The 25,311-nt window shown below is 39.1% G+C and overlaps 2 protein-coding genes across 38 annotated transcripts in view; one reads left to right on the top strand and one right to left on the bottom strand.

The window, feature by feature from the left end:
- Ptprd (protein tyrosine phosphatase receptor type D) overlaps positions 1–25,311 on the top strand; it is a 2,001,112-nt gene that overhangs the window by 1,435,652 nt on the left and 540,149 nt on the right. The window lies entirely within an intron of this gene.
- LOC118577104 (nuclear pore complex protein Nup50-like) lies at positions 22,229–23,505 on the bottom strand (the record flags this gene model as incomplete). Its single annotated transcript, XM_036177149.1, is given in 2 exon segments — positions 22,229–23,097; positions 23,100–23,505. Coding segments are annotated over 2 exon segments (1,275 nt in total), but the record flags the coding sequence as incomplete, so codon positions are not given.

The following is a 25,311-nucleotide window of genomic DNA, read 5'->3' as shown; positions in this document are numbered from 1 at the left end:
TAATTTTTTTCTGTGTCTCATATCCAAAGTGTATGGTGTCTTCAGCAATAGAACCTTGCAACATAGTTTCAGTGAATAACCAAGAGCAATAATGATAGCTTGTATTGGCTTTTTAAAAAACCTTTTAGATTTATTCACTCTATTTTTATGTGAGTGAATGTTTTCCCTTTATGAATGTATGTCTATGTGTATGTATGTGCAACATATGTATGCCCACTGCTTTAATGGTTCCAAAGAGGGTATTAGATCCCCTAGAACTGAAATCACAGATGGATGCAAGACACCATGTGGGTATTGGGGGTTAAACCTCATTTGTGAAATTAACAAATACTGTTAACTTCTGAGCCATGTCTCCATCCCAAGTCTACATTCCTTAAAAAGCCTCTAGAGCCACCATGGTGTCTCTGTGGCCAAAAACTGTTAGAGAAGTATCCCACACCTAGCACTGGAATTTGCATTTAAAAATTTATGATTTCTAGATGGAGCATGCAGGATATTTCAATTTATTCAAACTCCTTTGAAAAGTTAAGTATTCTAGTTAGCTTATAAATTAGTAGGTTTCTATACAATGTCCTAACTGGCTTCTCTATTGATATCATAAAACTCATCACCCAAAGCAAGTTGGAGAGGAAAGGGTTTAATAGTCAATCACAAAGGGAAATCAGGAGATAAACTCAAGGCAGGAATCTGGAAGAGCCAACTGAAGCAGAGATCATTGAGGGTCACTGTTTACTGGTTTGCTCTCCATGGTTTGTTCAGCCAGATTTTTTTTATACAAACTAGGACTACCTGCCAAAGGGATGGCACTGCCCACAGTGGCATCACAAAGGGGCCAAAATGGCCTTCACATAGGAAGAAAATGTTCCCACAGACTTGCCTACATTCTGGTCAGATGGAGGCATTTCCATACTTCTCAGGTGATTCTAGTTTGTGTCAAGTTAACAAAAACTCACCAATACAATGTGGTTTTTAAAAATACATTCAAAGCCTTTGCTAATTCTGTTCCTTTTCCTATTTTTTTTTCCCAACCACCACTGTTAAAACACATCTAGACTCTCTAGGCTTGTGATTTTATTTTTCTTAGCCTGAGGCATCCCATGTTTTATAATAACTTCTAATACCATTCATTCTCCTGGAAATTTCATTTCATCATTGTTTCCTGTTGAGTAAAATTTCATTGCATATATGTATCATATTTTCATTATCTATTCATCAGTTGATAGACATCTAGACTGTTCCCACATCCCTGCTATTTTAAATATGAGTGCACAAGCACCTCTTTGATAGAATCCAGAGTCCTTGAGGTGTATGCCCTGAGAATTCTATTTTTGATTTCTTGGGACACCACCAGAATGTCTCCACAATGGTTGTAGCAGTTCACATTCCCACCACCAGTGAATACTGGCTTCTCCTTCCCCACATCCCCATCAGCATTTGTTGTTTCCTGTTTTCTTGATGATAGTCATTCTGACTGAGGTGAGACAGAATTTTAAAACAGCTTTAATTTGCATTTTCCTTGATGAAGAAGATGTTGAACACGTTTTTAAAATACTAATTGGCCATTTGCGGTTCTTCTTTTGAAAACTGTTCACTTCATTAGTCCATTTGTTGACTAGTAGCATTTTGTTTTGTGTGTGTGTGTGTGTGTGTGTGTGTGTTTCTTTTCTTTTTCTTTCTTTCTTCCTCTCTTTTTCTTTGTTGTTTATTTTTTGCAAATATTTTATATCCCAGATATTATCACTCTGACTGTAGTATACCCAGCAAAGATTCTCGCTTTGATTACTCCTGCTTACACACATGACTTGAAGCCATGCCTTCTCTTTCCCTTCAGCAGTTTCAGTGTTTTCTTAGCAAGAAACATACAAAATGGGTGAAAATCAGAAAAAGTCAAATTACCCCTTTACCAAGATGGCATGATTCTGTACTTACAAGACCCTACAGATTCTAAGAGAAATCTTTTATATCTAGTGAACACTTTCCATAAAATTGCAGGATATAATATCAACATTCAAAAATCAGTAGCTTTCATATATACCAATAACAAACTTGTTGACAAAGAAATTAGGAAAACTATATCCAACTCATAATAGGACCATCACCCTCCCATGTAATAAAGTACCTAGGAATAGACCTAACTAAGGAAATGAAATACCTCTTTAATTAAATTTCAAGACACTGAAAAAGAAATTGAAAAAGACCTGGACCATGGAAAGACCTTTCATCCTTCTTTTTTGTTTGTTTGTTTGTTTTTGGAGACAGGGTTTCTCTGTGTAGCTTTGTGCCTTTCCTGGATCTTGCTCTGTAGACCAGGCTGACCTCGAACTCACAAAGATCTACCTGCCTCTGCCTCCCAAGTGCTGGGATTAAAGGTGTGCGCCACCACTGCCCAGCCCTTTCACTCTTCTACACTGACTGCATTGCTCTATTGTGGAAATAGTTACAGTACCAAAACTAGTTCATAAAGTCAGTATAATTCCTGTCAAAATCCCAATGCCATTCTTCTCAGGAAAAAAAAAAAATCATATGGAGGGACTGTAAGAGTGTGAATTGTTGAGACCAAGATTGGAAAAAAGCACAAGGACAAATAGCCAATCTAATGGAAACACATGAATTATGAACCAAAAGCTGTGGAGCCCCCAGCTGGATCAGGCCCTCTGGATAAGTGAGACCATTGAATAGCTTGAACTGTTTGGGAGGCACCCAGGCAGTGGGACGGGGACCTGTCCTTAGTGCATGAGCTGGCTGTTTGGAACCTTGGGCCTATGCAGGGACACTTTGCTCAGCCTGGAAGGAGGGGACTGGACCTGCCTGTACTGAATCCACCAGGTTGAGCTGAATCCCCAGGGGAGCCTTGGCCCTGGAGGAGATGGGAATGGGGGGGGGGGAGATAGGGTTGGGGGCAGGAGGGGGAGGACAGGGGAACCCATGGCTGATATGTAAAATTAAAACACTAATATCCATATAAAAATAAATATATAAAAAAAAGAAAAACAAAGGAATAGTCAAATGCAAACCCTAGCATGTAGAACACAGCTGGAGGTATGACAACCGAGCGGCATGTGGTCTTAAGCACTGTGTCTTCTCTCAAGCTCTTGCTCTTTTTATTTATTTTTTTTTTTTTTCAAGACAGGGTTTCTCTATGTAACCTTGTCTGTCCAGGAACTCACTCCATAGACCATGCTGGCTTGAACTCAGAGATTCCCTGGCCTCTGCCACCTAAGTGCTGGGATTAAAAGCATGCACCACCACCACCACCACATGACAGCTTTTTTTTATTTTTGGTAAAACATTCTTTCTCGTTTTAATGGCTTTATTGGGTAATAAATAATATACAATATAACACAACCATTATGATTAGATATTTTATGTACCCATCACTACTATCAAAGTTTCTATTTTGAACCATTTCTAATACTGCTTCCTTGTTCCACCATTTTAAAATAAAGTGGCAATAACAGATAATCTCTGTTTACTTTCAGTCCTTGAAGTTAAATGATAGTTTTCATCACAAATATTATTCTTATTGTAGATTTTCATTTGCAATTGCCATATGTCAGGTTGAAGAAGCTGTCTTTGACTAGTTTGTTAAGCATTCTTGAATGGATAATAAAAATTGATACATTACACAATGGAATATTATTTAGCTATTATGAAAAATAAAATTATGAAATTTGTGGGCAAATGATTCAAGTTAGAAACAATCATTCTGGGTGAGGTGACCCAGAAAAACAAAGCTTACATGTTTTCTCTCATCTATGGATGCTAGTTTTGAATCTTCCTATATGTATATGTTTCATATAGAATACTCATAAGATGTTAAGAAACTAGTAAGAAGCCATGTTGGGGGTGACTTTCAAGGAATGAGAGATAGAAGATGGTGATATAAGTGGTTAGATGGGAATAGTGCAACTGGAAAGGTATAATGGGGTGGAGGATAGGAGAGCAGGCTAGAGGAAGGAACATGGGGGATAATAATAATAAACATTTCAGAAAAGTCCCATGGAAGCCAACTACTGTAGAAGCTTCCTAAATTATTTGCATATACATATATAAAAAGTTTAAATGGAATCATCCTATTCATGAGGCACCTATTCTAGATAACTCAGGCCCCATACCAGAAATAGATTACCTGTTTTGGAGTTTTTGGCCAGAGATATCCCTTAAACCAGCAAACTATAAAGGCTGTTGCTACTGATCTTGTTATCACCCATAAATTGGAACACTAAAACCCTATTGCTGAAGATACCACATACTTGAATATAGATCATGGAGAAATTAAACTAGAAGCTTCATTCATACTGACTAGCATTCACGGGGATAGATGATGGTACTATGTATGCTGCCAGAGGAAAAAATCAATCATCAAGCTTACCCACCTGTGAACTCTGTGAATTACACTGACTATTTTTCCCCTGCAATATATTCTCACTGATGCAATAGTGTCAGGAATATCATGGGAGTAACCAACCACTTTCTGGTTGTATTTAGGGCCCATTCTTTAAGTTGAAACCAAAATCTTGAATGATTATTGGGGCCAAGAACTTGTGGATAGACAGATATAGGCACTAATGGAGAACCTATTACTGTTATCCATATAAATGGGCATAGAATTAAACTGCCTCCACTGACTTATTGTTATACACATAGATTAGTGAGTCTCTCAGTATTTATCAAAGAAGCTTCTATTGAAGACAGTGGTGATTAACACAGAGATCTACAACTGGTCAATGTTCAGAGAGTAAGTGTGGAATTCTCAGCCTTACATGTGACACCTATTCCACACTGCCTCCTCACAAAGCTTAGGAATCATATAGAAGAGAGAGCAGAAAGACTCTACAAGCAAGAGGTGGTAAGTGATTACAAGAAAACTATGTTTTCTAAACACAGCAAGGCAGTTGCTCATATGAAATCACAGTGAGTATGACAGCATGCTCAAGAACTGCTCAAAGTCAAGACAAACAAAATCCCATCATGGCCGGGCACACGCCTTTAATCCCAGCACTCAGGAGGCAGAGGCAGGCGGATCTTTGTGAGTTCAAGGCCAGCCTGGTCTACTGAGTGAGATCCAGAAAAGGTGCAAAGCTACACAGAGAAACCCTGTCTCAAAAAAACAAACAAAATCTCATCATGGAGATGGAAATGGGAACAAAGCTGAGGAGCTATTGGCAATTGGTAGCTGCCAGGAGCAGGAGAGATGGACTTTAAGGGTATAGCCCCTGATAGGTTAACCATGCTCTAATGGAAGTAGGTAGCACAAATTGGAATTGGTCAGTTTAAAAAAGAATGTGATGACTACATGAGTTTGTCCTGGTTTTCCTGTCCAGTTTTATTAAGTCAATGGATCTGGAATAAATCAACCCTATATGTTTGGTTTAAGTTTCACTTGTTAGTTGTATCACCCATGGTTATGTGGGTGCTTGTTAGTTGTTATTGATTTTTAAAACATATTGAGTCTAGGGGCTGGTAAAGTAGTTCAGCAGGCACCTATCATATAGTCTGAACAACATGAGTCTAATCCACAGACCACCCTAGAATGAGTTGTGGGTATTCTCACCTTCTCAAAGAGTCTGCACAAATATAAACCAGTGATAACAGTACAGCACGAGGATTCTCTATATGGGAACATTTGGGTTTTTTGGTCTTAGGTCAGTTTTGGCCCTATGAACTTCTTGAAGGTAGTTTTGTTTTAACTGTGATTCAAATTATATTACTTTTTTCAAAATATTCATATTTGTATATTTTATATGAAACAGTATATAGTGACTATATGTAATAAAAAGTGTGACTTGTGATTGCTGTAATTGTTTCAAAACTTAGGACTCATAATTGCTGTAGGGTCCTGAGTACAATTATTAATTTTTGTTGAGGGTGTTAATGCCACAGTCTTCAATAGCTCTTACATGAAGTTGAACACATTTTGTAAGTGATAACTTTTTAGTTGTTTTGTTTTTTTGTCTTTCACATTTTTTATTTTATTTTTGTTGGGAAATATTTGTTATCCCATTAGATTTCCCTGACTAGAAGTCTCATTTGTTCTTAAACTGTATAGTCAAATTATCTACTTAGGATGAAGATTTCATTATAAAATATTTCTTAAAAGTAATATATTTACTGGTAAAATATAATAATTATAATGTTAATAAAATTTTCTCTCAATTGTTGATTACTTATGTTTTGTTTTTATGTCGTAACAGACCTCATTTCTTCCTTTATCCCCATCAGATGGGTAAGGAAATTGAGTTATATAAAGAAAGAGTAACTTCCAAAGTTACACTGCTAGACAATGATAGAGAGTAATTTAATAATTAATTTATAGTTTAATAATTTTATGCATTTATTTGATTGCAATTTAATAATTGTAGTTAATGATTTATTAATTGTGTGGCTATTTAATAATTAATAATTTAATTTAATAATTAATGTTTTCCCACAGTACAGTCTATTCTTAAATTGTTCAAATAAGATATAAAAGAATTATTGGGCAGCATAAAGCAGTAAGATGTATGAAAAACAGGAAGCCCATTGTCCCTTAATCTCTCAAACTTTTAAAGTTCTATAAGTCATGGTTTTTAAAGAACAGGAATGTTTGTTTTAAGGGCATTTCAACATCAGACAACCATCATCTGGTCAGGAAAATGTGAAACTCACATCATGGAGCTTTGAAGTGTTTAATTCACATCCAATCTGCATTTTCTGCATTCAGGAAATGTATCCCATGTGTTTCTGCATGCTAGACACAGATTTATTCACATATATGATAACTAAATATGACTAAAGTGTGTACACTTAAAACTAAACCAGAAAACTTGGAAGTCTGAGCACTCCAAAAGATACTACCTTAGACTCATATTTATTTGTATTTCAAAATGCATAGCATAAATTAGTAACATTGACAGTTTCTTTGGAGGTCACTGTGAATAAATCTGTTGCATTTTACAGTACCCTATGTCAAAATAAATTATCCTGGGCTAGCCCAGGAAGGAAGAACAGTGAACTTATTCTTCATTCTCTGGGGCATGTTCATGGTCCACCCTTAGCCTTCTTACACACTGAAAGGAAATAAAGTATACCTGAAACTTATAATGACAACAAAAAGAAGAGAACTTCATATAGCAATCAGAGAGGGCTGTGAGAGGCCAGGTTTACACATACCTATAAACATGGGAACAAAAAAAAATTCCTACTTTATTGAAACTGCTTTGCTTTTGTTTTGCTGTTTTTATTATAAAATTTGATTGGCTTACACATTGCATGAAGTTCTTATTCATGTGAACTTTAGGTCACACAATTAGAGGAGAGGACTGGTAAGGGTGACCCAAAAGGATGACTATGTTCCTTTCTTTATTTTATTTTATTTTATTGGTCTATATATGATTCTAATTGATAATGTCAGCTAAGTCTTGAAGAGATTTTCTTCTAACTCTGGCCCTATTTTCTGACAATCTTGCCAAGTTTAAACTTTACAATTTCAGCCAATTTTAATGTATATGCCTTCCAAAAAATATGGTCAAATGTGCTCACTTCAGTGGGAAAAATATGTGTGTTTTTATATCTGAGAGAATTTATTTCAATCTTATGAAAATGTACATTGTGAGTTTATAATCAAATGTGGACTTTCCCTATGAGCACATTTATTTGTTTAGTAAAGTGATCACAATAATAAACATTTCTTTTTAAAATAATGTTTGTTTTTAATAGATTTATTTTTATTTATGTGTATCCATGCATGTCTCCATACACCCCTGTGTGCATGTACTCAAATACCCATGGAGACCAGAAGAAAAGTTTCAACCTTGTCTACCTAGCAAGTCCTATCAGCCTAGACTATGTGAGATCTTTCAAATAGCAAATCATCTTGGGGGATGGCTTAGTGGGTAAAATGCTTGCTGCATAAGAATTACAATATGAATTCAGCCCCTTGGCCCTTGTGTAAAAGCCCATCTGTAACCCCAGTCCTAAGCACTGGCATGAACAGACATCTGAAGGGCTCATTGTTTATCTAGTCTAGCTGCAGTAGGCAGCTGCACACGCTATGATAAACCCTATATTAAAAAATAAGATGAAGAGGCATATAGGAATATACCCCATGGAAAAACAAAACAAACTAAGGAAACATCATTTGGAGATTCACTTGGATTTCTAAGCCACCAAGACTTGCCAGCCTTGCTCTTCCTGCTTCTGGGAAGCATGTAATTTGTGGCAATGCTTCTTAAACCTTAGTGTGTGCAATTCCCACATGCCTTGCTGGAAAGACAGATTCAGGTTCAGAAGGTCTGGCTCCCAAGAAGCCTTGCAAACAAGTTTTACTATGTTGCTGTTACCCTACCACCCACATTCCTATAATAGTTTTCTAACTCATGGCAGGGTAACAAATACTCTCTTAGAAATTCACGTAGAAGCTAAATGAGGTTGAAAGTAGGGATACATCAAAGAACAGATCTTATGTATAGAGTATAACATAATCACTTAAGTAGCCTGCATGGAAGATGTGAATGGAAAACATGTATTGATGTGTGTGTGTGTATACACGATGTGCATATGTACAACTGATGTATGTGTGGTATGTGTGTATGTGTGGTATGTGTGTATGTATGGTATATATGTGTATGCATGTGATGTGTGTGGTATGGTATGTGTGGTGGGGTGCATGTGTGTGGTATCTATGTGTGTATTGATTATGCTGTGGTGTGTGTGGAATATATGCGTGTGATGTGTATGTATACTCTGTGTATGGTATTTGTGTATGTGTATATGTATATGTGTGTGGCATGTGTGTGCTCTGTGTGTAGTGTGTGGTGATGTATATTTATATGTTACCTGTGTGTATTCTGTATGCAATGTTTGTGTATATGCATATGTGTGTGATGTGTGTGTGTGTGTGTGTGTGTGTGTGTGTGCCCTCTGTGTGGTGTTTGAATGTATGTACACGTATGTGATGTGTGTGCTATGTGTGTAATGTCCATATATAAAGACTGTGTGAGAGGAAAGCTTTCTGCAACACTAGTTGTGACTATTTCTCAAATAATAGTACTGAGTTTCAGAGAATTTTACCTGCGTTCTCAGGATAGTTGGTGTGATGCAGAGGAAGAGTGAGGTACTTGTGCCTGTGTCCCTAACTACAATCTAAGAGAAGGGTGTTCTAATCTTGCCTTGAATCTGCAAATGACTTTGAGGAAGACAAGGGGAGGTAAGGTATTAGAACAAAGGCAAGTTTAGTAGGGTTAAGGAGAGTTTGATTAATTGAAACAGTGAGGGAGATGGAACAATTGTGAAGAAATTGTCAAAAATCTGTTTTCTGAAAGAAGCTGTACTGTAGGGTCAAGGAGAGTTTGATTAACTGAAACAGTGAGGAAGATGGAACAATTGTGAAGAGTTGTCAAAAATCTGTTTTCTGAATAAAGCTGTACTGTAGATGAATTTTTAAACAGTCTTATTAAATAAAAAAACATGGAGCTAGATATAGGGGTGAAAACCTGAGAGACAAGGGAAATAGGGAAAGCCACAGCTAACCTACCTCACCAACTCCTCAGCTTCCAAAAGCAAGGGACTTCCTGTCTACCCATGCCTATATGCCTTGCTGTTCTGCCATCTGATTTGCTCTCTCTGTCCAGCTACATCACTTCCTCTTTCCTGCCTAGCTCTGTTACTTCCTGTCTGTCTGTACAAACCTCCAGACCTCTATGGTAAACTAGTGTTGGAATTTAAGGCTTGTGCCACCACGCCTGGCTCTGTTCCCAATGTGGCCTTGAACTCACAGAGATCCAGACAGATCCCTGCCTGCCAAGTGATAGGATTAAAGGTGTGTGCTACTATTGTTTGATTTCTATATAGTGCCTGGCTTTTTCCTCTGATCTTCAGGCAAATTTTTTTGAGAGACACAGTATATTGGGGGGCACAGTACATCACCACACTGTACCAGTGCAGCTTGGTAATCAGGAGTGGCCTGAGAAGCAAAGAACTGAGTGGTGAGAACCATACACCCAGGATCCAGCCCCACCTGCCAGTTCCATTGATGAAGCTTAGCACAGTCACTGCATGGTCAGGGAGCATTGTGGACTTGTTTTGGGTCTCTGAAGTGGAGACAAAGTGTTCCCTCTCCATATCACAGGCAGCTATTATGATTCACTACACATAAGACAAATGTGTGAATGAACAGCCCTTTGTATACTGTCACTTTTACACTGTTGTTAAGATTTGTGAGTAGCGTTCTTTTCAATGTCATCATTGAGTAAAGGCAACTTCTCTATCAACTGCCTTTTCTTTCTTCTGAAACTTCTCCTAGCTTCTTACAGCATCTTTCTGAATTTGGCACCTATGGATTCCCATCCCACTGGGCACTTGGGAATTTAGGCAAAGCTAGTGCAATTTAGTGAGGTCAGGATGATCACAAATACCTCTGCCTCACTATTTTCCATGCTTCTGGTTCTTGTGCCTTCTACATCCATAATTCTCCCTTTGCATTATTCCCTGCCCTGCCTTCTACTTTCTTTTCTTTTTCCAGACCACTTTTTCTAGCTTGATAAAGCCCACTAATGTGAATAGAGTCAATTGTTACTTATCTTGTGCTCATGGACTTACATGAGGACTCACTCCACTTTTTAAGATAAAAGTCAGAGTAACAAGAAGAACAGCAGCCAGCTTTAGATTTGATAGGCAAAAACATCTCAGTTAGTTCAGGGCCAGCCTGGTCTATGTGAGTTCCAGGCCAGGGAGGGCTATATAATGATCTACATCAAGAATGGAAGAGAGAGAGAGAGAGGAAGGAGGGAAGGAAGAAGGGAAAGAAGGAAGGAAGGGAGGTACAGAGGGATGGAGGGAGGAAGGAAGGAAAATCTTAGAAAAGTTTTAATAAAAATACTCTAAAAGAAAGACATGTTCAAGCATATTTGAAATAATTTGGGTTTTTCATAAAAATTCATGTTTACAAAAGCTTGTTGCTCTTAGATGTCTAGACTTCAATATGATGATGTTCAACGCCTCCCATTTCAGTGTCTAAGGCACTGTGCTGACTGCCAAGCTCACCCACAAGGACAGGAAAACATACACATACTGGCATCTGGTGGGAATTAGCAGTCCCCACTGTGACACATCACAAATGGGAGTGAGAGGAGAAGTGCTCACTTGTGTGGGTCCCAAGCATCCCCTCAAGTCTAAACACAGGCTGTCTCCTCTAAACCCACCCTTACCACCATGCCCAAAACTGGTCCAGCCATGGAGCAACCAGCACATGCACGACCTGGAAAATAAAATATAAAGGAACATATTTGCAAGTATCCCACCACCCCACATCGAGACAGGGTCTCACAGTGTAGCTCTGGCTGTCCTGGAACTCATTCTGTACATCAGGCTGGTTTGGAACTTACAGAGATCCACCGGTATCCTGGGTGCTGGGGTTAAAAGCATGCACCACTGTATCCAGCTTGCAAGCATTTGCCTCCGCCCCCGCCCCCAGAAAATTTGTGATTTAGAACCTTGAAGCCACATCTGGATATCGCATGTTGTGGCTATTTATCTACACTCAGGATGGGGATGCATTTATTTGAAGAACAGCACAGAACTGTGGAAGCCCAGCCCTTTAGGTTGAATTGAGTGATGTCCTGAATTAATGTTTGAGAACACAGTCAATTTGTAAATTACAGATGCCCGCTGTCCATTATTTTCAACTGCCTTTCCATAGGGAGGGCAGGCTACCATCAGTAGGGAAGAGTTCTGAGCTAATGGAAGCTCTGCTGAGGCTAAGGTTCAGGATGGTAATCCTGGTGGTCCTGGGCAACACTTCCTTAATTCATATCATAAGATTCCAGGAGCTCTGCATAGCAGATATATTACCCAGTCCTCCAGTCTCTGCATAGCTTTCCTAAAGACAGGAAGATAAAATGACGTGGCATAAACAATTATGAGGGAGACATTTGACAGGCAGGTCACTGAGGCAGATAACACAAAACAATGATTTTTCATAGTCATTTTTACTGGTGCCCTGTTTTACAATGTGTCCTTTCTGACCCCAGATAGCTCACCCCATATCTGCTTTTCTTAGTGAATTGACTGTAGCATGAAAGTAGTACTCTCTTTCTGCAATGTGTCTTCTTAAAAAGTGAAAATGGAGAATTCAGTTCCCTCCTTCCTAGGCTCCTTCACCAATGCCTTGCCTGTTTGCTGTATGTACACCTACATTCTGTGTCAATACACTGCAACAGAAATAGGTAATATGTATCCTAGGATGAGGGGTTTAGCTCATTTCTGAGATTTAGAAATAATTGCATCAAAAATTACCTTCCCCATCTTACATGTTGATGTTTTAAATGTTGAAGGTATCTGACATAGAGATTTAACTCTCATCCAGCTTTCTCTTGCCTTTAAGTTTTGAAAGAAATTCTTTGTGCTCAAAATGAATACTTTTCTTAACACATTATTTTTTTACCCAATTCAAATGATGTATAATAGAGAATCAAAATTGTCATTGTCTTTCTATAAATAAATGTCCAGAAAAGAACAGAGAATTGTTGAGGACCAGAGAAGAGCCAGGCCACTTGTGACAGGGTCAGGATGTCCCTTGGTTTTCTTTGCTACCATCTGGACACAGTTGCCTTTACCTTCCTTCTTTGCTTCCAAATAAAGGAGAGTTCTGAGGCTTTCATACAATTAATCATTTTCAAACAAAAACACAAGCCACCAAGAGGCAATATGTTCTCATGTAAAAGATAACATGAGTAAATGTTGTATAGACCATACTAAAGAACTAAATTAATCATTGACAACAGAACAAGGAGAGAATTTTTTCTGAAAAGAGAGAGTGTAGTGCAGTAAACTGTAGATGGATTCAGGGGGAAGAGCAGAAGACTATTGATAATGGCCACCATTGATGTTTATTTTACTCTTTTTGGAGGCCTACCACCAGCTTATTCTTACTTATGAATGCCCAGCTTTAGCTTGGCTTAGTTTCTAGCCAACTTTTCTTAACTTATCCCATCTATCTTCTGCCTCTGGGCTTTTCCTGTTCTCTTACTTCTGTAAATCTTACTCTTACTCTGTGGCTTGTTGTATAGCTACATGGCTGGCCCCTAGAGCCCTCCTCCTTCTCTTGTTCTTCCTCAATCTCCCTTTCCAGATTTCTCCCTCTATATATTCTCTCTCTTGCCAGCTCCTCCTATCCTTTCTCCTGCTTTGTTATTGGCCAGTTCTTTATTAGACCATCAGGTGTTTTAGACAGGCATAGTAACACAGCTTCACAGAGTTAAACAAATGCAACATAAACGAAAGTAACATACCTTAAAATATTTGACTGCACACCATTTTTGCCAGTGAAGCCTGGCTTCTACTGGAATGTGGATCACATCTGTTTTGTTTATGTAGCATTTTCCACTTTACAAACTGTGCTTATCACATTATTGCTTTCCACTAAGAATAGATTGTTACAGGGAATTGGGTCTCTCAGTTGTTGGTTCTCAGTCTCATTGATAAAAGAATTTTAAAACAAACTTAGAAGAAAGCTTAAGAAGCAGTTTATTGAGAGAAAAGTAATACAGCAGAAGACTTGGAAATTGCAGTTGCCACCTAAAAGAAGAAGACATATGAAGAGAGAAAGTAATTTTGAGTTGAGACCAGCAAGCAGCTGCAGAGAGGGTAGAATAACAGAGAAACAGTGAGAAAGCACAATGTCAGAGAGAGCGTGTTTAGGTGTTTAGCTGGTAACAGAAAAAAAAAGACAGAATGAAGGAAAATGGTAGCATGGGAAAGTGGACAAATACAACAGTGAAGATCCATAAACATGTGCCCTAGAGGTGGGCTTTCTAGGAGATAAGTGCTTTATCTCATTGAGGGGCCAGTTATTCTCCTCATTCCATTAGCAAGTCTTTGGGCAAATCAGCATTCCTTAGGGGTGGTCTCATAGACAGTTGGCTTTTAGGTCCATCTGGATTAAGTCTTAAGGGAGAATAGCATATCAAATCCAACATTTAGGTTGATCAGGATGTCTTGGCTCCACAGTGGGCCGAACTCAGAATCCTTTCTTCAGACAAAGACATAGTAGCTTTCCTTGGGCCTCAACAAAGCCCAGATGTCTTTATCTTTCCCTGTGGTATTTTTAATCTTAAATTGTGATGCTTCTCTTTCTAGTGTTATCAGGGAAACAGCAGACAGTGTCAAGGCAGAGTATGAGGAAGGGCTCCATCCGCAATGACTTCCAAGCCTGCTAATGTCTGTCTAGCTACCTTAATACCACGATAACAGCAAAAAGGTAGTACTAATCCTGATATTAGTAACAAAATACCTTTGGGGACTGGGTCTAGCAAGATGCTACGAGCAATCTTGCAGAAAACCCAAGTTCAGTTCCCAGCACCCACATGGTAACTCACAATCTTCTGTAATTTTAGTTCCAAAAGATTCAACAACCTCTTCTGGCCTGCATGGGCACCAGGCATTCATGTAGTGCATATATATATATATATATACACATGTATGTATAAACAATATACAAAAATATATCTCTAAATATATATATATATATATATATATATATATATATATATATATGCAGAAAAGTTTTGCACTGAAACTGAATTCCACACAATACATAAAGAATAGGAAATAAAATATTTACTCATCCAACTCAGCATTCTTCCCATCAGTTTACACCTTCACAGATTGCTGACCTTTCAAGCAATTTGCAGAAGAATCTCTTTCATTCTAGCCAAGCCTCTTCGACAGGTCTCTTTCAAGACACTGCTCAAATAAATGCTGAGGCCATCCATCTCACTAAAAAACTCTTTTCTGTGTTGTCTGTAGGTGCTAAGGATCTTTAGACCAAGGTTTCTTTTGAGACTACCACAAATCTCTAAGACCAGTTTCAAACTTTTTCTATGCTCAGTGTCTGCTTTTTAGGAAGTATATTTTCATCCCTTGTGCTGGCACAGTTTCCTTCCTTTCCAAACCTCAGATTACTTCAGACTAGATCTTCTAAATGATATAAGCAAGAAGAATCTGTCTTTAGTGACTCTCTCTGATTCTTATTCTCTCTTGTTGTCCATTAGTCTACATGAACCTAAAAAAAAAAAAGGGTCAACACCCTTTGCTCATCTTATAGATTCATCTCAACAGGTAGTCATGGATGTTTAGTAAATAGCTCTGGATTTTGTAGAGGTAGGCCTCTGTTTATTACCTCAAAGTGAAATAGCAATGTCAATAAATTTTTAATAAAAATTGACTGTCAGTGTAAATGATCAAGCCTCAGATATTGAAAGTTCTCCTGTGAAAAAATCATTTGTTTTTAATTTGTTTAGAAATTGGCAGCCAACAGTGGTAGCACACACTCATAATCCCAGCACTCAAGAGGCAGAAACAGGTATATAAATAATTCAAGGCCAACTTGAGATACATGAGACCTTGTTATAATTTTTTTCTTTTTTAAAAACATTGCATCAAACATTTTCAAGCAATATATTTTGATCATGTTCTTTTCCCTTTCCAACCTCTCTTCCTACCCAACTTCATATCGTGTCTCTCTCCAAAATATACAAACAAACAAACAGGAAAGATTTAAGAGCCAGACAATCAGGAATGTTGCTTAGGAATGGTGTCTCCTAGTAATGTCAGAAGCTACATCCATGAAATTTCCTCATCACTATTGCCTAAACATGAGCTGAACAAGGATAACAACAATGCACATGCCAAAATGTATAGAGAAAAGACCATGAGGCCTTAAGCCTACAAAAAGAACTGTAGACAACTGAGGGATGGTGAGAATGGGAGAAACAGCTTCCCCAGAGGAGAACATACCAACTGGTTATCCAGTACCAATTGGTCAGCCCTGAAAACATGCAGATAACTAACAGTATACAGACAGAGCAGGATGTATTTAGGAATATATACACATATATTTATACCTATGTTATGTTTATAACAGCAATTAAAGAAACAATTTGAAAGAGAGCCAGGGGGAATATATGGGAGTTCAGAGTAAGAAAAGGGAAGGGGAAATGATGTAATTATAATATCAAAATTAAAGGAAAAAACAGTTAGAAATAAAAACTTATTTATAGTAAAATATTTTTGATACAATATTTTTGACAAAAACAAAAAACAAAACTGAAACATTTAAAAACAAACACACAAAAACACCCCAGAGTTGTATTGTGTTGGCCAACTACTCTTGGGTATTGGCCCTGCCCTGGAGTATGGTAGCTATAGCCAGTGAGACTCCATCAGAGAAAACTAATTTTCCATTTCCAGCAGGTATCAATTGCAGGTTACTGTAACTTCTTGGTTAGGGGTGGAATTTATATCCACTTCCCTTCTCAGAGCAAGGATTTTGTCTGGTTTGAAACTATGCAGGTTTTGGGTATGCTATCACAGTCTCTGTATGGTCATATGTGCCACATCCCTGCCGTGGCTGAAAGACAGTCTTCCTTTGGAATCATCTACCACCTCTAGCTCTTACAATCTTTCTGCGTCCTTTTCTGCATCAATCCCTGGGCCTTGAGGGGAGGGGTTTATTAAAGACATTCCATTTAGGGCTGAGAGCTCCAAAGTCTCTCATTATTTACATGTTGACCAGTTGTGAAACTCTTTGTTAATTCCCATCTACTACATGAAGAACATCTCTGATGAGGGTTAAACAATATAGAGTAATTTTGTTGCTGTGTTCCATTAGAAAAACAATAGTAGTAGGTTTTTCTATAGGCCATGACTTATCTCTTCTCAGGTTCTTGGATACTTTAGCATTTATTGGAGTAGTTATTGGCTCCATTGCATGGGCCCTAAAAACAATTAAAATTGTGGGTTATTATCATAAATTTTTTGCTGCTATTGCACCAATATATCTTGCAGGTGGTAGGTCTCTATTGTAGGTTGTAGAGTTTGTAGCTGAGTGAAATTGATTATTTCTTTCCTCCTCCGGTAGAAAACAAAGTACCTTCTAGCACCATGAACACTATTCAGTAGGAATGAAGCTTCTAGCTGAGTATCAGCTCAATTCCTCAATATTGAAAAAATAATAATAATGTTGAATAAATAAGTTGTCTTCAGTAGTAGGGCCTTACCATCAGGTTATGGAGAGTAACAAATTGCCTTGGTAATAGTCCATGATATTTGGGGAGAAGGTCTATGGGCCCCTTTTGCCAGTTTATTAATAAGATGTAACCCATTCTTGACACTTGAAGGTTTTACTTGGTCGCATAAGATGTCTAACAGGGATAGTATCTCCCCTTTATTCAGTGACTCCTTTTAATTACTTTTCACAGCAAATAGGTATATATTTTAGGAATTTTCTACAGTAGTAGGTTTCCATATGGCTAAAGAAACATTTTTGTGTAGCATCATTTAATTCATCTCAATTAACTGCAAAACAAAATGAAACAAACAAACAGAAATCAGCCTTAAATTCTGCTTCTTGACATGAAAAGAAATTTAGAAACCATAAATTAGCTCATGTTTCTCTCTCTCTCTCTCTCTCTCTCTCTCTCTCTCTCTCTCTCTCACACACACACACACACACACACACACACACACACACACACGGGGGGGGGGGGGGGAGAGAGAGAGAGAGAGAGAGAGAGAGAGAGAGAGAGAGAGAGAGAGAGATTAGATTCTTCAACTTATGAGCATATTTCTGATAAAAAACAAACATGAATGTGAATGTGAATGCACATTGTAGACTCTCAAGGAACTAGGGGAGATGTTTTATGTGCCCAATGGAGGTTTTAGTGTACACAAACTAATCCATACTCTCATACTCGTATATAATTTTTCTGGGAATTAACATGCACATAGGCCAATCGCATCATGAAATTAAACCTAAAGCTATTCAAGTCACAGGAGCTCGTGGGTGACATTATCTTAAGATCACCAGCTCTTCATTACTCTATTGCCAAAGTAAACCCATTTGTTACCTTTGCCCTCAGCATTTGTTCATGTTGTTAACCAGTTCCAAAATTTTTACAAGATATCAGGCTGCGATTCTTTATAATGAAATTTCATTCATCACTGAGCCGGGTAAAATTCGTAGTGTTCCATGTGCTATTTTAAGCTACTTTAAGTTTGAGCATAATTTCTGTCATCTATATTATTTTCAGCAAATGAACAAACCATGAATGTGGACTGTTCTACTATATTATTTTAAGCTTAATGCTATTAGAAGCTATTGTGCTTCAAGACAATGGCAATCATGTCGCACAGTCGATTCTGAAGGCAGTAGGAAATTGAGAAAGTGCTTTAATAAACAGATGCTTCCTTTGCCTTTTGAAGGAAAATCATATTTATTTGAGCAGGCTTTTTCCATATAACACAATCTGCATGTTTTATAAGGCCACCATTTCCCACAGTTTATCCATTTAAAAGAAATCACTGTGTCACATAAAAGTAGCCTCTGCCTTCTCCATGTCAGCACTGATGTGTGGAGCTGGGCTGAACAGCGAAAAGGGACAAACAAAGGCTATTTGGGGTAGCTCTCAACTTTTCAGAATGTTTGCAAGAGCAAACTACAGGGGGCAGCAAATATTAACAGGCTCTTCAGAATATGCTGAAGCCAAGAAGTTCCCGGATGATCAACTTCCCCACTGAGAAATTCCCAGTGTTGATGTGGAATGTATCTTCTTGCAGCTTTGCTTGCAAGGTACACAAAAGTGAACCAACCATCAAGACCTCAGGCCCACCCACTCCCACTCTTCTTTTCATAGTAAGCTCTTTCACATTTAGCACGCTTCACTGTCTTCCTCAAATTCTGCAAACAAGTGTGATATGCTGATGTGACATTGATGACAAACAATGGGATCACCCAGGCACTGAAGTGACTGCAGGGCCCAGTAACTGCACACACCAAAGGTGAACAGTAAGCTCCAAAGGGCATCACATACACTCTCTACTGCATTTACCCAGAGCAAGCAGAGGCTGTGAACGCTCCTGAAAATACTGCCTAAAGGTTCCTCTATCTCAAATAAATGATGCATTTAAAATCAAACTCAATATTGCTGAAATTTCCAATGAAAGTCAACATGTGTTTTTTCAACAGCCAGAGAAAATGGGAGCAACATTACCTATTAACAATGTTGAATTTGACGTCTGTTTTTATTTTGGAAATGAGAAAAAAGAATTCCAGACATTTTCCAAAAAGGATTTGATCTCACCCAGTGTATCTTATAAAGTAGCATCCCCTGGAGGCCTGAGTGCCTGCCTGCCCATCCTTGTTTAGGAGTCTGAAAAGCAGAAAAGTTACCATCTCTACTCCTTTGCCCACCTTAGCTCTGCAGGATAAGGCATCAGTGGCTGCTACTGTTATGGTTGTTAACAACATAACAGACCCTTTACAAGACCTAAAAGCAGAAGGTGAACGGGTTTCCAGACTAACAAGCCAAATTATTGGGGAATTTTATGAAAGCTAGCAGCCAGAGTTGAACTGAGGTGGGGAGTGGGAGGACTGGCTGATGTGTGGCTCTTCGGCATCAACAAGTCTTCAATGGTATCCCAGCTTTGCTCATTTGTTACTGCCAACTCGGCTGATCACAATGTCTTCTCTCTCTGCCCTTGTGCAACTGCTTCCTCTGCTTAGAGTGAAACACTACAAATAAATAGAAAAACACAAGAAATGTCAAAAAAAAAAAAAGCCCTAACATCTGTGATCCCATCAAACCTGCATAAGTAAATGCCACAATATGCCATTTTACCTAAGAATTTTCTTTTCTTTTTCAAATAGCATTTTCAAGTTTTATAGTATAACACGTATTCGGTAAGTAAGCATTAGCAAGTGCATAGTTCAATGAGTTTTCATATACCAGCAACATCACTGCAGCCAGAGACTAGATTGGAGAGTAGGACATAACAACACTGCCCATAGGTCATCTGAACCCATTTACAGTCTCTAACCTTCTTCAACCCCAAATCCTGACTCCATCAAGAAACACTGACTTCGGTTTTTATATAAATCACACAGTATGCACTCTTTGGAATATCATTTGCTCAGCCCCATGGTTGTAAGAGACGTCAATACAGTTGCATGGAGCTATTGAATGGTAACTTCTTTGCTGCAGGGTGCTCTGTCCTTGCATGCTTTCTAATATAGTTTACATAGTAAAATGATCAGCTGACACACTGATACTTTTTTACTATACTTCTTACTATAAATGAATATATATAGTAAAATAATATGTATATGTGATACATAAAACTGTGTTTTACATTTTAATTGTATAAATAATATTTAACAAAACACATCATTTTATGTGTGTTTCAACCCATATCATGTCATTGATGTGTTTTCTACTTTGATATCATTTTATTTCATGTTGAATAGACCTCATGGCTTCATTGAACACTCATATCTTTCTGAGTCTTTATTTGTTGACTGCCTGCTAAGCCTCACAATTGAGTCAATCTGTATAGAACCTTGCCAGTATTTTCAACATTTTATTTTAAAGGAAATTATCCATAAAAAGAGATATCTTAAAGGATTAACGTTTACTTATGAATCGACAGTATTTAATATTTGGAAAATATCTGTGGAATAAATGAATAAATTGAGTGAGCATTTCTCTAGGGCCCCTTCTACATTTAACAAACTGGTTCAAAATCACTGAAGATGCTGAAAGTGTGCTCTTTCTAGCTGCACCACTTGCTATCTGCACTCACAAAATGGTCCTACATTTGCTGATGAAGACACTTGCCAGAATCCAACAGGTTCTGCATCAGTCCAGGAAAATTCCCCTCACAAACAAAGAAACACAGGAGCCTATCTGGAGAGAAATACTGAAGACCCCATCTTTGAAGGCAGGTGCCACCAGAGGACCAGATGAAACCCAAATAGAATTCCATTCCTTGCTTTCTATTCCCCCAAACTCAAAATCAAGATAAGAAAAACAGAAAGTAGGGGAGAAGAAAGGAGAGAGAGATATAAATGAGGAAGAAGCAGCTAGGCAATGGCATGGGCATGATAAGCAGGTGACAGCAGTTAAAGGGTTTCCAGCTCACTTAGAGAAGGCATACAATCAAGTGATCCTCAGGGAGAGACTGACTTTGGTTACCCTGACCTGCCAGCTCTGGTACTCCAGCCTCCCATGGTAGCTTTAAGCTGTCGAGGAATGACTTCTTTGTCTCAAACATTGCCTAGAATTCTCTAACTGTTACTAATAAGTGTTTCCTGGGCCCCATTTATGTTTCTTCAGGCCCACAATTGTCTCTGATTCCTAACTCCATCAGTGTAAGATGTAGAGGCAGAACTAAGATCAAATTACTGCTTTCCAAAATCATTAGTTGCTAATTTTGTGTTAAATTGTATATGACCAACTCAAACATGCAAGAAAATGACTTTTTATATGTTAACTTTTTGTTTGTTTGTTTCTTCGAGACATGGTTTCTCTGTGTAGTTTTGGTGCCTGTCCTGGATCTCACTCTGTAGACCAGGCTAGCCTCAAACTCACAGAGATCCGCCTGGCTCTGCCTCCTGAGTGCTGGGATTAAAGGCATGTACCACCACCACCCAACCTACTAACATTATTTTTAAATATTTTTCTTTTTTTGTTTTTAATAGGGGTATTTGTGTTTTAATTTTACATATCAGCCATGGGTTCCCCTGTCCTCCTCCCTCCTTCCCCCACCCCCACCTTCCCCACCTTCCCCCCAGCCCCTCCCCCCCATTCCCATCTCCTACAGGGCAAAGACTCCCCTGGGGATTCAGCTCAACCTTGTAGATTCAGTACAGGCAAGCCCAGACCCCTCCTTCCAGGCTGAGCAAAGTGTTCCCACATAAGCCCCAGGTTCCAAACAGCCAGCTCATGCACTAAGGACAGGTCTAGGTCCCACAGCCTGGGTGCCTCCCAAACAGTTCAAGCTATTCAATTGTCTCACTTATCCAGAGGGCCTGATCCATTTGGGGCCTCCACAGCTTTTGGTTCATAATTCATGTGTTTCCATTAGTTTGGCTATTTGTCCCTGTGCTTTTTCCAATCTTGGTCTTAACAATTCTCACTCATACAATCCCTTCTCTCTCTCTCTCTTTTTTTTTTTTTTTAATTTCCAAAACCTTTTTATTCAAAAGTATTCTGCATACTAGGCGACTCTTAATAAGGGAGGACACTTTCTCCACACTCATCTGAAGTTTTTTGTTGGCTTTAATTTTCCTCATAAAATTTCTATTATATGGAAATTCTTAGGGTGTCCTAAGCAAAGACAGATGAAAAACTACGTTTTCGGGAGCAGAGCAAAAAGCAGGAAGTTGTCAAGCTCCACAGTGGAATTGGTGTGTTCAAGCACCCTTTCTCTGCAGTAAAATTTTGTGCAGCTCATCTGCATCCCTACTTGTTTTCATCCGAATTAGCATGGTGACCTCGATGGAGGCATTCTTCTTATCAAGCAGTGGATCGGGCACACAGACAATGAGGACGTTATTCTTCCCCATCCGGGTACATGGCATAGTGGCTGAGATCAGCACATTCAGGAGTATGTTGCCTAACTTGATATCACGCACTAAGAGCCTTGTCTTCTGATTGGCTGTGGCTTTTAAATGCAGTATGCCCACACCCTTTTCTTTAAATTCACTGTCTTTCTTGTACAATAGTTTACATCTTCTGGAGTAGAAACCATCCTCCTCCTCTTCAACAAGGACCGCCTTGGGTGGCTCATCCCCTTTGTATTCATCACCGCTGCCTTGTGCTGGACTCTCCAGGGCGTTTGCAGACACTGGTTTCCTCTGGGTGGTACCTTTACCTGTTAAACTGGAGCTTCTGGTAGATGATGAAACTCCATTCATGGGACCAGAGCTTAAGGAAACCCAAACTTGGCTTTCAGTCGTGTTCTTGCCAAAGTTACACGAGGCACTTGTTGCTCCTTGTGATGGGTCCGCTTTCTTCTCAGCTACAAACTCAGTCTTTTCAGACGTGATTGACTCTGGCTGTAGTTCAGTGGCAACATCTCGGGAAGGAGGCTGTGTCTCAACCCAGCCCCTGTTGGGATCTCTTTCGAAAAGACAGCCGCAGCTGCTATGGAGCTGCTTTTCGATGGCAACCAAGTATTTCTCATACTGTTTAAACACAGGTGTCAGATCACAGAACGGGTTTGCGTTCACGTGCTTCACTATCCAGTCCCGGACAGAGCAGTTCAGGCCAGTCAACTCCCAGCGTAGGCTTGACTGAAAGCCAGGCTGGAGAAGGCAGGACACCGACTGTGGCCGTTAGTCTGGGGATCTGAGATCTGTTCGTGCTCCAGAGAGGTGGGGCCATTCGCTGCAACAGAACCCAGGACTGCCTTGGGCTCTGCTGCAGCCCTGGCTGTATTCTTTCTGGTTGTTAGTCCTTCCCGAGGCTCCCCTCCAGGGCCACTGCTAAATTCTCCTCCTCCTGAAGGCACAGCCAGACCTTTAATCCCTTTGAAAGCTCCCCCATCATCAGGCTGGAGTCTGGTGTTTCTCCGCTTGGCTCTCTTGATGGTTCTATTCCTCAGGACATCCTGACTGGCCAGTGAGAATGTTCCCTCCTCTTCAGCGTTTTGATGCAAGTTCCTGCCTGTCACATCCTTCTTGGCATTTTTTTTTTTTTTTTTTTTTTTTTTTTTTTTTTTGGCCATATCTGTTGACTCTCCCTCAGGGTCCTCACAGCTCTTTGTGAGTCCTGAGAGCTGTCTTTATCAGAAGCCTGGAGATATTTGGTTGTCAGCAAATCTGGCGTCTCAAAAACATGTCCATAGACCTCCTTTGTATCCCGCACTGAGTGAAGGGACTTCTGGGCCTGATACCACTTGAGGAACGGAGACCACACAGTGCGCTCCAGGCTGGAATCTCGGAACTATTTAAATTTTAACGGGACTTTTTCAGGACTTTAGTCTGTATACCTGAGAAACTGGACAATCCCTTCTCTTTCTCACCAATTGGACTCCTGGAGTTCCATCTGGGGCCTGGCCGGCCGAGGATCTCTGTGAGATTTGCAGGCAAATGGATGGATCTAGAAAAAATCATCCTGAGTGAGGTAACCCAGACTCAGAAGGACAAACATGGTATGTACTCACTCATAAGTGGATACTAGATGTAAAACAAAGATGACTAGACTGCTACTCACAACTCCAGGGAGGCTACCTAGAAAACAGGACCCTAAGAAAGACACAGGGATCCCCCAATGACAGAGAAATGGATGAGATCTACATGAACAACCCAGACATGAGTGGGGGTAATGAAGGGCAAGTTTCGAGGGAAAGAGAGCTTAGGGGAGTGGGAGATCTCAGCTGGATCAAGAACAGAAAGGGAGAACAAGGAATAACAGACCATGATAAATGAAGACCACATGAGAACAGGAAGAAACAAAGTGCTAGAGAGGCCCCATAAATCCATAATGATACCTCCACTGTAGACTACTGGCAATGGTGGAGAGAAAGCCCAACTGACCTAGTCTGGTGATTGGATGGCCAGACACCCTAACTGTCGTGCTAGAACTTGCATCCAATAAAGATCTTTCTTAATATATATTAAAGAATGCTTCCCTTTCAAAACAAAATAGTAGAGAAGTGGTGTCTAGGGATGTGGCTCAGAGGTAGAGTGCTTTCCAAGCATGTATGAAGGCCCTGGATTTGTTCAAAACAAGACAGAGAGACAGAGACAGAAACAGAGAGACAGAGACAGACAGAGAGACAGAGAGAGACAGGGAGACAGAGAAAGACAAGAGAATTGAATCAAAGCTCAGAGATTCTAGGAGTTCATCATAGAACTTGTCTGTTTAAATGCAAAAACCAATGGATTTTCCAAGGAAAGTGATCTTTATCTAAAATGTTTACATTTATTTTATTTTATTTTATTTATGTGTGGTGTGGCCACTTTACACCACAGTGTGTGTGAGGAGGTCAGAGGACAACTTGTGGGAGGCAGGTTTTTCTCCACTATGTGGATTACAGAGATCAAACTCAGGTTGCCAGGTTTAGTGGCAAGTGCCTTTATCTACTGAACTATCTAACCAGGCCTTGAACTTTATTTCTAAAGTAACTCAATTCACTTTAAAAAAAAAAAAAAAAAAAAAACTGTCACTTATTTTATATTTTAAAATGATAAAGTTCACCTCATCAGTAATCCTAAAGGCTATTGAACCTGCTCTTTGAAAAGGCCCCTTTAGCCAATTTAATCATTGAGAAAGGCAGCTCTCAAATGGAACTGCTTTGTTACATCATTTAAGTCTGCTTTCACAGTAAAATATCTAATGAAAATAGACAATAAAACAATAAAAACAACATTGTTCCTCTTCAGTGGAAAAAATCAGGACATAGTTAGCACAAAAATTATCTATTGTCTACTTACCTACCACTTTGAAAGGAGAACCAGGTATAATTTAGCATGAAATGGAAAGGGAGATT

This window comes from Onychomys torridus, chromosome 2 (genome assembly GCF_903995425.1).
Source record: "Onychomys torridus chromosome 2, mOncTor1.1, whole genome shotgun sequence".
Classification (NCBI taxonomy): domain Eukaryota; kingdom Metazoa; phylum Chordata; class Mammalia; order Rodentia; family Cricetidae; genus Onychomys; species Onychomys torridus.
The sequence above is the reverse complement of the archived record's forward strand: the minus strand, read 5'-3'. Positions and strand labels throughout refer to the sequence as shown.